This window comes from Muscardinus avellanarius, assembly GCF_963383645.1.
Source record: "Muscardinus avellanarius genome assembly, chromosome: 10".
Lineage (NCBI taxonomy): Eukaryota > Metazoa > Chordata > Mammalia > Rodentia > Gliridae > Muscardinus > Muscardinus avellanarius.
The window spans coordinates 32,189,730-32,205,986 of record NC_137796.1 but is presented as its reverse complement, the minus strand read 5'-3'; the positions used below and the strand labels follow the sequence as shown (position 1 = coordinate 32,205,986).

Here is a 16,257-nt window from a genome sequence, read left to right as displayed (position 1 = left end):
ACACACACAAAGAAAAGTACAAAGAAGAATGCTTTTGGAAAAGTCTATGAGAGATGAGGGTGACCTGTTTTAAGTGTATGTAGGCGATGTGAATATAGGATTTATTTGGGAGTCTATACAGTTGACAGCTTTTCTGTGGATGAACTGGATGTGCAGTGTGAGAATGAGGACTCAAAGGGATGTCTTCCAAATTTGGTGCCTGCGAAACTGAGCAAATGATTATATCATTTTCTGAGAATGGGAAACATTGAAAGAGGAAAAAAACTGGAAGAGAGTTGGTTGGTGTAGTCAGGAGTTTTTTTTTGTTTCTTTTTTGTGGTACTGGGGGTGGAACTCAGGGGCCTTCTACCTCCGAGCTATACTCCCAGATCTATTTTTTAAACTTATATTGGAAACAGGGTCTCACTAAGTGACTGAGGGCTTCACTAAGTAGCTGAGGCTGGCCATGAACCTGTGCGATCCTCCTGTCTCAGCCTCCCAAGCGCTGGGATTACAAGTGTGCGCCACTATGCCCGGCTAGGAGTTTGTTTTTTGGCATGTTTAAATTCCTATTAGACATCCATTGCATATGAAATAAGCATTTAAAAAGGCAAATAAAAGCCGGGCGTGGTGGTGCACGCTTGTAATCCCAGTATTCGGGAGGCTGAGACTGGAGGATCGCAGTTCGAGGAGAGCCTCAGCTACTTAGTGAGGCCCTCCTCAACTTAGTGAGACCCTGTTTCAAAATAAAGAATAAAAAATAGGGCAGGGGTTGTAGCTTAGAGGTCGAGTGCCCCTAGGTTCCATCCCCAAACCTGCAAAAAAAAAAAAAAAAAGCAAATAAAAATTCAGCATTGAGATTGTAGATAGAGATTATAAATATGGGAGGGTCGACATACAGATGCTTTTTCAAGCCATGGCACTGAAAGATCTCTGAATGCAGAAACAGACTGAGAGGAGAAGAGGTTTGGGACGTCTGAGGACTGGCTGATGAGGCACTTCAGCGTTTAGAGATCTGCTCCGGAGAGTGAGTAGTATAACCATAAAAGTTGGACGAAAACCTGCAAGGCCTGATATCCTAGGAGTTAAGAGAAGAGGGAGCTTGTATTCCACATGTGACATATTACTGGGAAAGTAAGATGGCAACAAAATTGACTACTGGATGTGGCAAAGAGAAAGTTAGCATGACCTAAGAGACTGGTTTTAAAGAAGACAGAAGCTTCACTGGAGTATGTGCAAGAAACACTGTGAGGAAAGGGAGACGTCATTTAGACAACCTTTTTGAAGACTTTTTTTTTTTTTTTTGTAAATGGGAGCAGAGGTCTATGGGGCAGTCGCTAGAGAGAGACATGAAGCCACAAGGGGGCTTACAGCAAAGAATGTGCTTGAACAGTTAACACTTAAGAGTGCCAAACTACAAAGTTATAATTGTAAAGGGAAAAAGATGTACTTTGTTCACTTTTTTCCCACTTAAATCAGGTCGAGTATAGCTAGTATGCCTCTATTTCTATCTCAAATATTTGTTACAGAAAAAAAATCAGTATTTTGAGGTTTACTACTTACAGAAATCTGATGTGGTATGGCATCCACAAAAGACACTTTCTTATCTACGGGTGTTAAACGTTGTCTTGGTTTAGGTCTTGGTGCCTAAGATAAACCAATACGTCGGATGTGAGACTGAGTATGATGATCATTACAGTTTAGATAAGGCTTCAGCTTTTTTCTTTGGTAGAGGGATCTGACTATTAATTAAGTTTATATTCAAAGCTTTAAATTTTTAAGGAAATTCAAAGTCACTATTACTCACTACAACTGATGTGCCAACAGAGGATGCTGGAGGTAGCCTCTGAACAGCTTCTGGCTCTTCTCGGTGTAGGAAATGTCCTAAGTCTTCAGTAGTTACTGATCTACTTGGTGCAAGGTAAGCGAATTTCCATTTCAGTGTAACATGAATGGTGCCTGCAGGATGCTTTTCATGATCCATTAACTCAAATATACCTGTCAAATTACAAAAATATTTTTAGTGACAGAATGGAGTTTTGGTACCACAAGAATTAAAGAGGAATAAAGAACTACCTTCAACATTAAAAATAATTTTGGTTTTTATTTACAATTCAAATGTCTTAGAGAATAAAATAAAGACAAGAGGATCTCTGACAGGTTTATCTTGCAAATAAACTTTTTTTTAGAAGTTAAGGCCTCCAAGGCATTACCAATTCTAAAATGAGAAAATTAATTTATAAACATTTTAATCCACTGAATTGAGAGATTATTCAAAATTCCTAGCCTTCCTTTTAGACATTATATATGGGTTATGTTTCAAGTATCAACTTTCATTTTGACTTGAAAGTGACTTGTCTCTAAAGAAAAATACACTCAAAGTTTCATATAATTTATGTGTCTAGATAAGTCTTTATATTACTATGTTATTGTTATAATTTTAAGCATGCTTGACTAGGATTTACAAATTACTCCAAATTGATAGCCCAGAAAAAAGAAGTTCATGAAATAAAGATCACCCCAAACAAATAGTAGCAATAAAAAGTACCACACAACTGAAACTGTGTAGTACTGAGTCACAGATCTGAATCACTATACTCAATTTTGAAGTTAAAAAATAATCTATAACTAACAAACCTACATTGCAGGCATAAACTTTTGTTTAGGGGGACTCCTTATTTGCTTCTCAAGGGTTTATATTTTTTTAATGACTGGCTGGAAAAGCAAAAACTCCCAATCCCTTAAAATCGAGGCTTTAGGACACAAAAGAATGTGGGCAGAATATAGAGAGGTGATAAAAATCTATTATATGCCCAGGTGAGACTTCCAAAATGCTTGAACGAAGAGCTCAGCAAATACTTGTCCCAAAAAGCAATGGTGAAAGTTCAAAAGGGTCCAAACAAGCCAGACATGGTGGCGCACACTTGTAATCCCAGCATTTGGGAGGCTGAGACTGGAGGATCGTGATTTGCAGACAGCCTCAGCTACTTAGTGAGCCCCCCCGCAACTTAGAGAGACCCTGTTTCAAAATAAAGAATAAAAAATAGGGCAGGGGGTGCAGCTTGGAGGTCGAATGCCCCTGGGTTCCATCTTCAGACCTGTAACAAACAAAGCAACAAACCAACCAAAGGGGCCCAAACAAAACATCTGAGGACTCTGAAAACGGATCAAAGGCGTACAACAAATTGAGAAGTATTTACTCAGGAAAATCTAGCGAACCTCTGTAAAAATAGTAGGAGTCTGTGGGACTGCTCTTCTCCTCCCCTTTCTCCTCCCTGCTCTGGGGTGCAAAATTTACAGCCTCTGTTGGAGAAGGCTGACTTTATTTGGAACTGAATGAAGGTCATTTCATGCCTAGGAGTACTGTTAAAAACTATAGCAATCTCAGCTCCAAACAATCAGGGAAGGCCATCACTGCAAGTAGTCTGAAGTCTAGATAAGCAAAAACTTAAAAGGAATAGGGCATCCAGAGTGGGCCATTGTAAGATCCGATTTATGCCTCAAAATATGGAAGGCTATGGGCATATAGAAGTTATATGCATACTCAGAAGAAAGTCAGGAGGATCCCAGTAAACTATCTGTCCCTGGTTGAACGGGAGGCCTAGCGCTAGCATATGTAGAAAGAAAAAGCTGGAGCAGATGTGTCGGTTGCTTGAACTTCGATATACTCTCTAAGCCACAAACTGACCACAGAGGGTGGCGCCTACCGGCTCAGGTTATTTAGTGCATCTTTGAACAGTTATTGGCTGACTACTAAGTTATGCTGACCTGAACTTAAAAAACAAAAAACAGATTAGCAGAGGCATCAGTGGCTATACAGAGTGGGGGAAATAAATTCCTTAGAATTAGTTCATGGAAGTAATCAAAGAAAAACAACAACAGTAAACATCCCTGGGAAGATGCTACCGTATCCTAAACAAAATACTCAGTTTCAACAAAAAAAGAATCATGAAAAGTGGGCTGGGGGGTATAGTTCAGTGGTAGAAAACTTGGCTAGCATGCATGAGGCCCTGGGTTTGATCTCCAATATTAAAAAAATAGTCATGAAAAAACGCACAAAAACAATAGGAAAGTATGATACATATACAGGATAAAAAGCCATCAAGAGGAATGGGGATGTAGCTTAGAGTGGAGCATTTGTCTAGCACGCATGAGGCCCTGGGTTCGATACCCAGTACTGGAAAAAAAAAAAAAAAAACTAGTTCTTAAGTTGTAAGGCATAATTACTGAAATGAAAAAAATCGAGCAGTGGCGCCATATTGCCACCGGCGGCAGCAGCAGCGAACTGAGACCAGTACAGCTACATCTGCAAACTCAAGAACAGTGAGTCAAATTGCGGGCCACAGAGGAGAAATCCCAGTACTGTACTCCCTGGGACTTGACCCAGTGGGGGAGTGGTGGTGGCAGAGATATCACACGATAGGAAAACATGCAACCTGGCACCCCCCATAGTTTGAAGCAGCCTCTATCGACTCCCTGGGTGGGAGACTCTGTGATACAACCCAGTAAAGGAGTAGTGGGGTCTGAGATACTACAGACTCGAGATCCAGAGCACCTTAAGTGAAGTCATAGTGACCCAAGGGAAGAACCCAGAGAAGGCACAAACTTCCGAAATCATGGGAAAGAGGAATAATACTGGAGCAATGAATGCCCACAACCCCACAACATCAGAACCCGATAAAACAGAAAATCAGAGATTTCTAGAAGATTAAATCAGGAAAATAACTGTAGAAATAATAGAGGTGCTCTGAAAAGAACTCAGAGAGAGCCAAAAAGAGATAAAGGATGCAATTAATGAAGTAAAGGCCTCAATTCAAAGCACAAACAACCAATTAGACCACATGGAGAATAGAATCTCGCTCTTAGAAGATGATCATTCCAAAAATGAACGCATAGTTTCTAACCTAGGAAAAAATATCCAACAGCAGGAATCTGATATTGAAGAAATATGGGCCCATTTTAAGAGAGCTAACCTAAGAATAATTGGAATAGAGGAGGGAAAAGAAAGTGAAACCAAAGGGATCGACAATCTCTTCAAGGAAGTAATAGCAGAAAATTTTCCAAACATAGAGCAAGAGGTTGATACACAGGTCCAGGAAACTTATAGAACTCCCTTTAGACAGGATCGGAGAAGAGGATCCCCACGCCATATAATTGTCAAAATGACCAATGTGGAAGCCAAGCAGAGAATCTTAAAGGCAACAAAAACCAAGGGCCAAGTGACATTCAGAGGCAAACCAATTAGAATCACTCCAGACTTCCCAAACCAAGTCATGAGAGCCAGAAGGGCTTGGAGTAACATATTCCCAACTCTGAAAGAAAACAACTTCTAGCCAAAAATTTCCTACCCAGCAAAACTTTCTATCAAATTAGATGGAAAAATAAGAAGCTTCCATGACAAACAGAAACTGAAGGAATTTATGTCTTCAAAACCAGCACTAGAGAAAATACTCAAAGAGATTAACTACAAAGAAGAAATAGGTAACACACACCAGAACCAGAGAAACAAGATTTTCCATCCAACAGACAACTAAGATTGGTTATCTGTGGAGATTCATTATTTATGTTAGTCTTTTACCTATCTCTAAATGGTATTGTTTGCCTTTATTGTTGTTAATTTTTAGGATTTCTAGTTGGAATATTAATATACCTTCAGATATAGCATTTGGAAATATTTTATCCCATCCTATTAGTAACTTTTAACTCTGTTTACATTGTCTTTGGATACACAATATATATATATATTTTTTTTAGGGAGTTTGTATACTCTTCTGTTTCCTGTGCCATTGAAATCATATCCAAGAAATCACTGCCAATTTCAATGTTGTGAGGTTTTATGACCCAGATTTTCTCCTAAAAGTTTATAGTCTTAAGATTTATATTTAGGTCTTTTATCTATTTTGAGTTAATATTTGTATATGGGATTAGGTAAGGGTCCAACTTTATTCTTTTCCATGTAATTATTATGTTTCAACAATATTTAGTTAAAAGATTATTATTTCCACCACCAAATGTTCGTGGAAACCTTGTCAAAAATAACTTGACAATATAGGGAAGAATTTAGCTCTAGGCTTTTATTTAACTCCAATGGTTTATATATCTGCCTTTAGAATAGTGCTACACTGTTTCAATTATTGTAGCTTTATATGGTTTGAAATCACAAAATATATATCTTCTAGCTTTGTTCTTTTTCAAGATCGTTTTGGGTATCTAGAGTCCATGTTCCATATTAGGATAGATTTTTTTTCTGAAAAATAAATATATAAATATATGATAGTTTCACCTAAAAAAAAATAGAAAAAAATATTCTCTGGTAAGAAAGTGAAAAGAAATATTGAAATGTTATCTTTAAGTCATCAAAAGCTTGGTATCAGACAAATTAAACTGTTATGTGAGATTATCAATTTTAATTTTGGATAAATTGCTATAATACTAGATGTCAACCACTAAGCCAAGCATGGGAGGGAGGGATGGGGAGGGAATGGGGTGGGGATCGGGTGGGGGCTGACTGGGTAACGTGTGCATGTATGTCTACAAAAGTTTGTATCCCACTATGATGTATGAATACAGTGCACCAATAAAAAATTAAAAAAAAAAGAAAAAAAATCACTAGGGTCTCAAACAAGAGATCTGAACTGGCACAACAAAGAGTCAGTGGACATGAAGAGAATGGTCAGACATTATCCAATCTGAAGAATGAGAGGAAAAAGAAGAGTTTGTGGGACCTGTTTGATGCTATTAAACACATCAATATATGTATGATGGGAATCCAAGGAGAAGAAGGGACAGAAAAAATAATTGAAGAAAATGGGCATAAAACTCCCCAAATTTTATGTACAACATTATACTACACATACAAGATCAATAAATTTCAGGTAGGATTAACACAAAGGGATTCACATCTATATGAGGTAAATTGTTCAAAACCAAAAACTAACAGAAAATCTTGAAAACAACATCAAATATAAGAAAACCACAAAAATCTATAAAACTGAGTTCTTATTAGAGACAATGGATGACAACAGTCCCTAGTTTGATGTGCGAATGGTGCTGAAAAAGCAAAACAAACTGTTAACCAAAAAAATACATCCAGCAAGACTATTCTTCAAAGAACAGAAACAAAATAAGGATATTCCCAGATAACAGTGATTGAGAGAATTGACTAACAGCAGACCTGACTTACAATACTTCTCACAGGAAGTCCTTTAGGCTGAAAGAGACACGAGACAGGAAATCAAATCCACAGATGGAGTAGAGACCAATGAAGGTAATTACATAGGTAATTATAAATGATTATATAAATACATATTTTCTCTTTTATCCTCTTAACTGATTTAAAAGACAACGGTATAAAATAATAATTGTAAAATTATAATATGACAATAACATCACAAAAGAGGGTAAGAAAATAAAGCTGTACTGGAGTAAAGACATGCCATCAAATCCACAGAAAGAAAAAAAGAATATCACAAATAGTAAATACATAGGTGAATATTAAAGTCTCCTATATGCGCAATTCACAATTGCCAAACTATGGAACCAGCCAAGATGTCCATCAATAGATGAATGGATTATGAAACTATGGGCTATGTACACAATGGACTTTTACTCAGCCATAAAGAAGAACACAATTACGTCATTTACAGGGAAATGGATAGAACTGGAGAACATAGATTAGTCAATCACAAAAAAATAAGAAATCAAATGCGCTCCTAATATGTGGGAACTAGGGAGAAAAAGGGTCATAGGAAGAACATTAGAAGGAGGAGAAACCATAAATGAGCAAATAAGGAGGCTTAACTAGGGGTGATGGGAGAAGGGAAAAGGGAAATTCTCTGATGTACATGATGTACATTCACAAACATATCAAAGTCAGTCACTAAGCCAAACATGAGGAGGAGGGAAGGGGAGGGAATGGAGGAAAATTGGGGAAAGGTTAACTGGGCGATGTGTGCATGTGTGCCTCTACCATCTTGTACTCCACTAAGATGTATGACTACAATGCACCAATAAAAAAAATAAAAAATCAGTCTCCTGTAATTACATATTTTCTCCCTCTTCTTAAATTCTTTTTAAATGGATAATACATTATATAAAGGAATAATTATAACATTTTACTGTTGGTTTTATAATATTTAGGCATACAATACAAACATATATAACAAAAATAGTACAAAGGAAGGGAGAGAAAATAAAATCTTTTAGACTTTTTTTTTTGCAGTACTGGGGATGGAACCAGGGGCACTCTACCTCCGCGTTACACTCCCAGCCCTATTTTTTAGTCCTTTTTATGTTTGAAACAGGGTCTCACTGGGTTGCAAAGGGCCTCACTAAGTAGTAGCTGAGGCTGTCTACGAACTGCAATCCTCCCATCTCTGCCTCCTGAATGCTGGGATTACAAGCACGAACCACCACGCCTGGAAAAATTATATTAGACTTTTTTTTTTTTTTTTTTTTTGGTGGTACTGGGGTTCCTGGAAGCCCTTCTACCTCCGGGCTACACTCCCAGACCTATTTTATACTTTTTTATATTTGGAAACAGGGTCTCTTAGGCCAGCGCGGCTGACTTCGAACCTGCGTGATCCTCCTGTCTCCGCCTCCCAAGTGCGGGGATTATAAGCGTGCGCCACCATGCCCAGCTATATTAGACTTTTAAAAAATTATTTTGGGCCAGGCATGGTGGTACATGCTTGTAACCCCAGCATTTGGGAGGCTAAAACAGGAGGATCGCAGTTCGTGGCCAGCCTTAGCTACTACTTAGTGAGGCCCTTTGCAACTCAGTGAGACCCTGTTTCAAAATAAAAAGAATAAAAAATAGGGCTGGGGTGTAGCTCAGAGGTAGAGTGTCCCTGGGTTCCATCCCCAGTACTGCAAAAAATTTTTATTTTGGAGCAGGGTGCAGTGGAACATATTTGTAATCTCAGTATTTGGAAGGCTGAGATAGGAGAATCTAAGGTTCATAGCCAGCCTAGGCTACTTATTGAGGCCCTCTGCAACTTAGTGAGATCCTGTTTCAAATTAAAGAATAAAAAATAGGGCTGAGGGTACAGCCTGGAGGTCAAATGCCCCTGGGTTCCATCCCCAGTTCTGCAAAAATAAAAATTATTTTGGTACTGAGGATTGAACTAAGGAGCAGTCTACCTCTGAGTTATATCCCCAGTCCTTTTTTACTTTTTCTGTTTGTTTGGAAACAGGGTCTTGCTAAGTTCTTGAGAGTCTTGCTAAGTTGCTGAGGCTAGTATTGAACCTGTGATCCTCCTGTCTCAACCTCCCAAGTACTGAGATTACAGGTGTGTACCACAATGCTTGGTTTCTATTAAACTTTTTATATTTGAATGGAATTAAGTTAATATTAGTTTTAACTAGAATATGATCAGATGTGTATATAATCGTTAGAACAACTGCTAAAGAAATAACTAAATTATATTCATGACACTGAGGTATAAGTTAGGGTTGTTTTGAAAATTTCATAGAAACAAGAGCATCAGCTTACCTGAGATACACCTGTCATGTGCCAAGGAAATCAGAGGCACACTGACTTTTCCTATGTAAATACTGTCCTGGGTATCACTATCATCAAACACATAAAAACTCAGAGACTCTGACTTAAGGTATCGATCCAAATCCATATTCATTGGCACTGGGAAACACATATGATCATCAAACTGTGGATCATTGCTACTGGGAATGATGGCTGTATCATGGTCTGCGAAATCAAAAAACTTGTATACAACGTATGGGTGTGGCTGCAGGTGACTTGCTCGGGACTGCAGGTGGTTGCAACATCTTACTGTAATGTGAAGTTCATTTAAGTTGCCATCTGTGGAATCTGTTGAACTGAGCTGAGCAGTTTTGGGTGCTTGCTGACTTAACTGGAAAAACATACATATTTATATTATAGATATGATACAAATAAAAGATAAACAGCAGCTGCCAACCCCCAAACAGAATGATTTTGTAAATAGACAAAAGCAGCATATTTATACTTCATAATCATGGTATCGCCCCTGCCAGGTTAAGTATACATCTTTATTTCAAAGTTAATTTCTCAACAACAAAAAATCAGACTCTTACTCAAAATCAGTATTCCCTAAAACATGTGTGAATGAACAATCCTGAGATATTAGCAACAAACATGGAAGACTGAGGCTACATGTAGAAATTGGTGCTAAAACCAAATTAAAAAAAAGTTTATCTGATTTTGTTTAATTCTATTTAATACTCAAAGAGTAAAGTGAGTGATGGGTCTAAAGGAGAATGTCCTAAGTAGAAGATATAGTTTGTTCACCCAGATTAAAGATTTTGTTACATCTGGGTTGACCCTCATTCTGAACCACTGGGATTTAAAGCAGCTATCTTTGGGAGACTGAGACAGGAGGATTGCAGGTTCAAAGCCAGCCTCAGCTACTTAGTGAGTCTCTCTGCAACTTAGTGAGACCCTGTTTCAAAATAAAAAATATAGGGGCCTGAGGGTGTAGCTCAGATGAAGAATGCCCATGGGTTACATCTCCAGTACCACAGACATATACACACACACAAAGCAGCTATCTGAAGCCAAGACTAGCCAGGATATGAAAGACAAACTTCCATGAAAACAAGAGGACAGAGTCAGAGATAAGCCTGGAAGGGATAAAAAGCTATGATCAGTAAGACGATGACAACGACATCATCATGATCATCATGATTGTTACTGGCACTGGGGACTGAACACAGAGGCGTTCTACCTCTGAGCTACACCTCCAGTCCTATCTTATTTTTATTTTGAAATATGGTCTTGCTGGGTTGATGAGAGTCTCACAACTTGCTGAGGCTGTCCTCAGACCTGCAATCTTTCTGTCTCAGCCTCTCAAGAACTGGGATTATAGGCGTGTACCACCATGTCCAGCTGGAAGACATTATTTTTATTTGCTTTAGTAGAAAAGCAAAAGGATTTATTAGACAGAGCTGGAAACTACTCTATGGTACCTTTTGGAAATATTACTAAGGTAGCCAGGACACAGTGTTTAAGAAAATAATAGCATTAAGTGGTAAATCTTCCATAGCTCATATGATCCAGGATAAAGAAAATGCTGGCATGTCAGTGCCTTGTTTAGTTTCCTGCTGGAGGATTCTCTCAACTTTTCACAAAAGAATCCACTGCATTTATGAATCTGGAGTAGACAGCTGGGGCCCCTGACTTCATGACAAGTTTATTAAAGAAGGAGAAATAGAGATAGAGTCAGCATCTTCTCAGTACAGATTGTTGGTGGTATGGATTGAGAAACCTGAGAAGGCAATCCTACAAACTAAAGCTAGTTTGTACTCAGCTACAGAAGTCTGAGTAGAATGACTTAAAAGTATTCCCTGCATTTATCTCCTAAATCTATCCGCAAAAGCTGAAATTCCATTAATAAATGATATATGCAAGCCAGAATCTGGGCAGAATTTAGGAGTCTAAAAACCTTTAAAATACAAAACAAAAAAACCTAGTCAATATATACATATATATATATTAGTGGTACTGGGGATTGAACTCAGAGCTGTCCTACCTCTGAGCCACATTCCCAGGGTCTCACCAAGTTGTTGAGGTTGGTCTTGAACATGCGATCCTCCTGTTTTAGTCTCCCAAGTACTGGGATTACAAGCATGAGCTACCACATCTGGCTGGTCTCCTTATTTCTAATTCTCATTTCTGTAAGAGCATTTCCCCAAGTGTGTTGGAAAGAATATCAGGCAGAAAGATTCTCTCTCACAAGTGGGTATCATTCTTTCTTTTTTTTTCTTTGTGTTGCTGGGGATTGAACTCAGGGGCATTCTACCTCTGAGCTATACCCCTAGCCATATTTTATTATTAATTTGTTTTTTATTTTGAAACAGGGTTTTACTAAGTTGTGAAGCACCTCTTGCTGAGGCTGGCTGCAAATTTACAATCCTCTTGTCTCCGCCTCCCACATACTGGGATTGCAAGCATGTACTGCCATGCCTAGCCCATTCTTTCTTAAGTTTGAGACTCAAGATTATACTAGTCATGGTTCGAGTGAAAGTTATATAAACCAATCAGTCTAGCAAAAATAACATAAAGAAGACTTTAAATATGGTTATAAGGATATCTCATGGAATTGTGCAGCAGAAATGTGTCTGGGTCTTAGAAAGGCAGTAGTTGGAATACTATGAATTTGTTCTTCATCTGGTCTCCATTTTTCTTTGACCGCTTGGCTCGATAAGTATTCTCTCTCTTCAGATCCTCCTCCCTTTTCTTTTGCTTGCTAGAATGGCAGAAAATGGCTGCCAACCGTCCCCCATTTTACATGTTTCAAGCATGAAAAGTCTTGATTTCTCTTGGTCTCAGAAGCAGAATCTGATTGGTCTAACTGGGGCCAAGTAGATATTTCTAAATCATTACTTATAAATGAGTAGGGCGTGGAATAAAATGGGATTATCTAACATAAATGTGATCCCTGTGGGCTAGGTCCATGCACTGAGTGGGAACAGGTATAAAAGAAAAGAAGAACATTATTAGTTGAGAAAACATACCAAAATGTTTCTACTTTATGCTATTCTTTTACTCAGTTGAAGTGTATACCTTATTTTTCCTGTTGAGATTCACATATACAAAAAATCCTAAGTCAAGAATCCAATTTAACATTGCTCAGTTCAATGCTTTCTGCATTTACTGAATCATGAAATTAATTTGGAAATGTGGTCATTAAGACTCCATGAAAGCCAGGTGTGGTGGTGCATGCTGGTAATCCCGGCATTCGGGAGGCTGAGACAGGATGATCGCAGTTTGTGGACAGCCTCAGCTACTTAGCGAGGCCCTTTGCAACTCAATGAGACCCTGTTTTAAAAAAATAAGAAGACTGAAAAATAGGGCTGGGGGTGTAGCTCAGAGGTAGAATGCCCCTGGGTTCCATCTCCAGTACTGTTAAAAAAAAAAACAAAACAAAACTTCATGAAACATAATTTGGGAAGTGCTTCTATGAAGAATTGCATTTAACCTTCCAGTTTTCAGTAAATCAAAAAAAAAAAAAAAAAAGGAAGAAAGAAAAAGTATCCTAAGTTGCATTTAAGAAATCAAATTGAATTATGTGTGCATGTATGCCTCTACCATCTTGTACTCCATTAAGATGTATGACTACAGTGCACCAATAAAAAGAAAAAAAAAGAAATTCAACATAAGGAAACATTTTGATAAGGAAACATTTTGAAAGAAGAATAATAAGTATTAGTCTAATAATAGCTATTTGTTTCCTTAACAGTAGGAATTATTAATGAAAGACTCGATCTCTGATAACAGCATTGCAGTTGTATTTTTCAAAAGTGTCCTGGGTAGCACAAGGGAGTTCCTTTGTATTGATGGAACAGTTTTGTATCTTGATTGTGGTGGTGGTTATATGAGTCTATAGAGGTAAAAAAAAAAAAAACTGCATAGAATATCTACACATGTGTATAAACATATACACAGAAATGACTGCATGTAAAAACTGATGAAATCTGAATAAGGTAGGCAGCCTTGGTAACAATATTGTATCAGTGTTGAATTCCTGGCTTTGATATACTACAGTTATGAAAGATAATTACAATTGGAAGAAACTTGGTGATGCATATATGGGATCTCTCTGTATTATTTTTGCTACTTCCTGTGAGTCTATACTTACTCCAAAATAAAGTTAAAAAAGCCATCTGATGGCTGTGAAAGAAAATGATTTCAATTTAAAGCATGAAATGTAAGGGAATACTATAAAATTTCTATGTCATAAATGGGTCTTAAAGTCAAACAAGCTTACCGATTGCATTTTCTCTGGCCCCTTAAAATTTGATGTTATATATCCCAAAGCTTTTGCTCGTTCTCGATAAAGTCGAATTGCTTGGTCCATGGGAACTCTTAATTGGAACCAGTATTCCACTGTGCCAAAATTTGAGATGTCTCCTTTTGTTCCTACAATCAATATAATCCACTGTTTAAAACAGACCCATAAATGAAGATATATACAAGTAAAAGATACGTCAATGAATGGTATTGTACATTAAAACTATAAATTTTGTGCTAAGTAAAAGAATATGACTTACACAAATGATGTGTGATTGGCAAATAACAGATTTACAGAAAATAGTTACTGCTGAAGTATGAAATTTCCTTTTATGTTAAATATTAAAAAAACGATGTCAAACTATGATTGAGATATACTAATTCATGCTATTTCAATCTCTCTTAAATATAGGAAAAAATCTAAACATTGAATCAGATACTCCACAGATTCTTTCTGGTACTGTACTACTTTTATTTAAACAAGTTGCACTTGATATAGTCTGATATTTACAATATGCAACCTCAAAATTATAAATATGACATTCTACATTCGAACTCAACTTTCAAGAAATCTTTGGCATCTTTCCATTTCTTTGCTATGCCATGAAAACGTCATAGCTATGCTAAATATATACTGTAGCCAGCGTACCCTTGCATGATATTTGCCCTGCATACCTTCATTATTCCTCTCAGCTCAGGACATCCCTCTTTTTCTCTGTGAAGACTTTCCTCTGGGGCTCCTGGGAGACTTAGCAGCCCTTGATTTCCTGTGGGCACTTACAGCTTTGGCCTGTCTGCTCACAAATGTGCAGTCTACACACTGCAAGTTTCTTGAGACCAAGGATTGTGGTTTCCATCAATATATTCTGACATAATGGGTACTCAATATTTGTGTAATAGAGGATATATTTTATACATAAAATTTTCTGAACAAAGCATATTATTAAAATATTATCTCTAATTCCTCAACTTCTTTCTTGCTAATGGGTCATTCTCATCAGTATGCAAACATGATTTAAGAGCTGCCATCATTTTTAAAAAGTCATAGAGGAGGATTAATGCAAACATATACTGGCTTATATACATATGAAACATCTTTGGATTAATTTATAGTCTATGGTCAGGGGTCCATGGGTGGCTGGGGGACAGGGAAGAGGAAGAAGACATTTATGCAGTTTTAATTTCTGAGTCAAGAATAGATTACTTATGCAATAAATCACTCAATCAGTAAAATAAAATCCCTTCTCAGCCTTCTTGAAATGTTTTCTTCACTTGGCTTCTGGGATACCATAAACTTTTAGTTTTTCTCCTACACCACTGGCCATTCCTTAGTTTCTTTTCTCCCTTCCTGAACCTTAAGTTTTGAAGACTGGCAAAGCTCAGACCTTGGCTACCTCTCTTCTTTATTTATATTCACTTTCTATGTGATATTATCTAGGCTCAAGGCTTAAAATCTATTTTATATGCTAAAGACACCCACATTTTAATCTGCGTCTCTGACCTTCGGACTACTTTATTCAACTGCCTATTGACATCTCCACTTGGATGTCTTGTGGGGAAGTCAACCTTTTATTTTTTATAAACAATTCTTTTAATATACTTTTACTGGTACATCGTATTTACATATTAAAATTCAGATTCAAAGTGACACATCATACACGAACACGTCACTCAGCACATCTCCCTCTGCGTTAGGTGCATCACTGGCACCTCCCCTACCTCCTCCTGTATGTGTTAGTGAGATTGGCAGATCCTTCATATGCGGATAAAACACTATTGGGATTGTTTCCTTCCCCAAGCCTTGTTTTCCTCTCCCCACCTCCTTGCTCCAATCCCCTTCCACTATCCTCATTTAACTGAAGTCCCCTTTGTTTTCTATTTTCTCTAGTTTCCATATATGAGATAAATCATATAGCCCTTGCCTTTCTGAGACTGCTGGATCTCACCATATTATTTTCTAGTTCCATCCATTTTCCTGAAAATGACATAATTTTGTTCTTCTTTATGGCTGAGTAAAATTCCATTCTTTGTTTATGCTACATTTTCTTTATCCATACATATGTTGAAAGACATCTGGGCTAATTTTTAACTTGGCTTTTGTGAATTGTGCTTCTATAAACATGGATATACCTGTATCACTCCAGTATTCTGACTTTAATTCTTTGGCAAAGATACCAGTGAGTGGTGTACCTGGGTTTTATGCTAGCTGCATTCCTAGTCTTTTTTTCCTTTTTTTTTCTCTCTCTCCATTCCTTGCTTCTTTCTTTCTTTCTTTCTTTCTTTCTTTCTTTCTTTCTTTCTTTCTTTCTTTCTTTCTTTCTTGTGCTGGGGATAGAACCCAAGGGCCTTTTACCTCTAAGCTACACCCCAGCCCTATTTTATACATATAAATATTTATATAAAATATAAATATATTTATAAAAAAAGATATATTTTTGTGGTACTGGGGATGGAACCCAGGGGTATTGTACCTCCATGCTACATGCCCA

The 16,257-nt window shown here is 37.5% G+C and overlaps 1 protein-coding gene across 3 annotated transcripts in view; it reads right to left on the bottom strand.

The window, feature by feature from the left end:
• RPGRIP1L (RPGRIP1 like) overlaps nucleotides 1–16,257 on the bottom strand; it is a gene marked incomplete at both ends in the record, with an annotated part of 106,011 nt that overhangs the window by 40,273 nt on the left and 49,481 nt on the right. For all 3 annotated transcript variants that reach the window (XM_080702511.1, XM_080702512.1, XM_080702513.1), the window contains 4 exons: nucleotides 1,543–1,626; nucleotides 1,787–1,977; nucleotides 9,473–9,851; nucleotides 13,746–13,897. In XM_080702511.1, coding sequence (XP_080558637.1) covers nucleotides 1,543–1,626; nucleotides 1,787–1,977; nucleotides 9,473–9,851; nucleotides 13,746–13,897 — 806 coding nt within the window. The remainder of the gene's footprint in view (nucleotides 1–1,542; nucleotides 1,627–1,786; nucleotides 1,978–9,472; nucleotides 9,852–13,745; nucleotides 13,898–16,257) is intronic.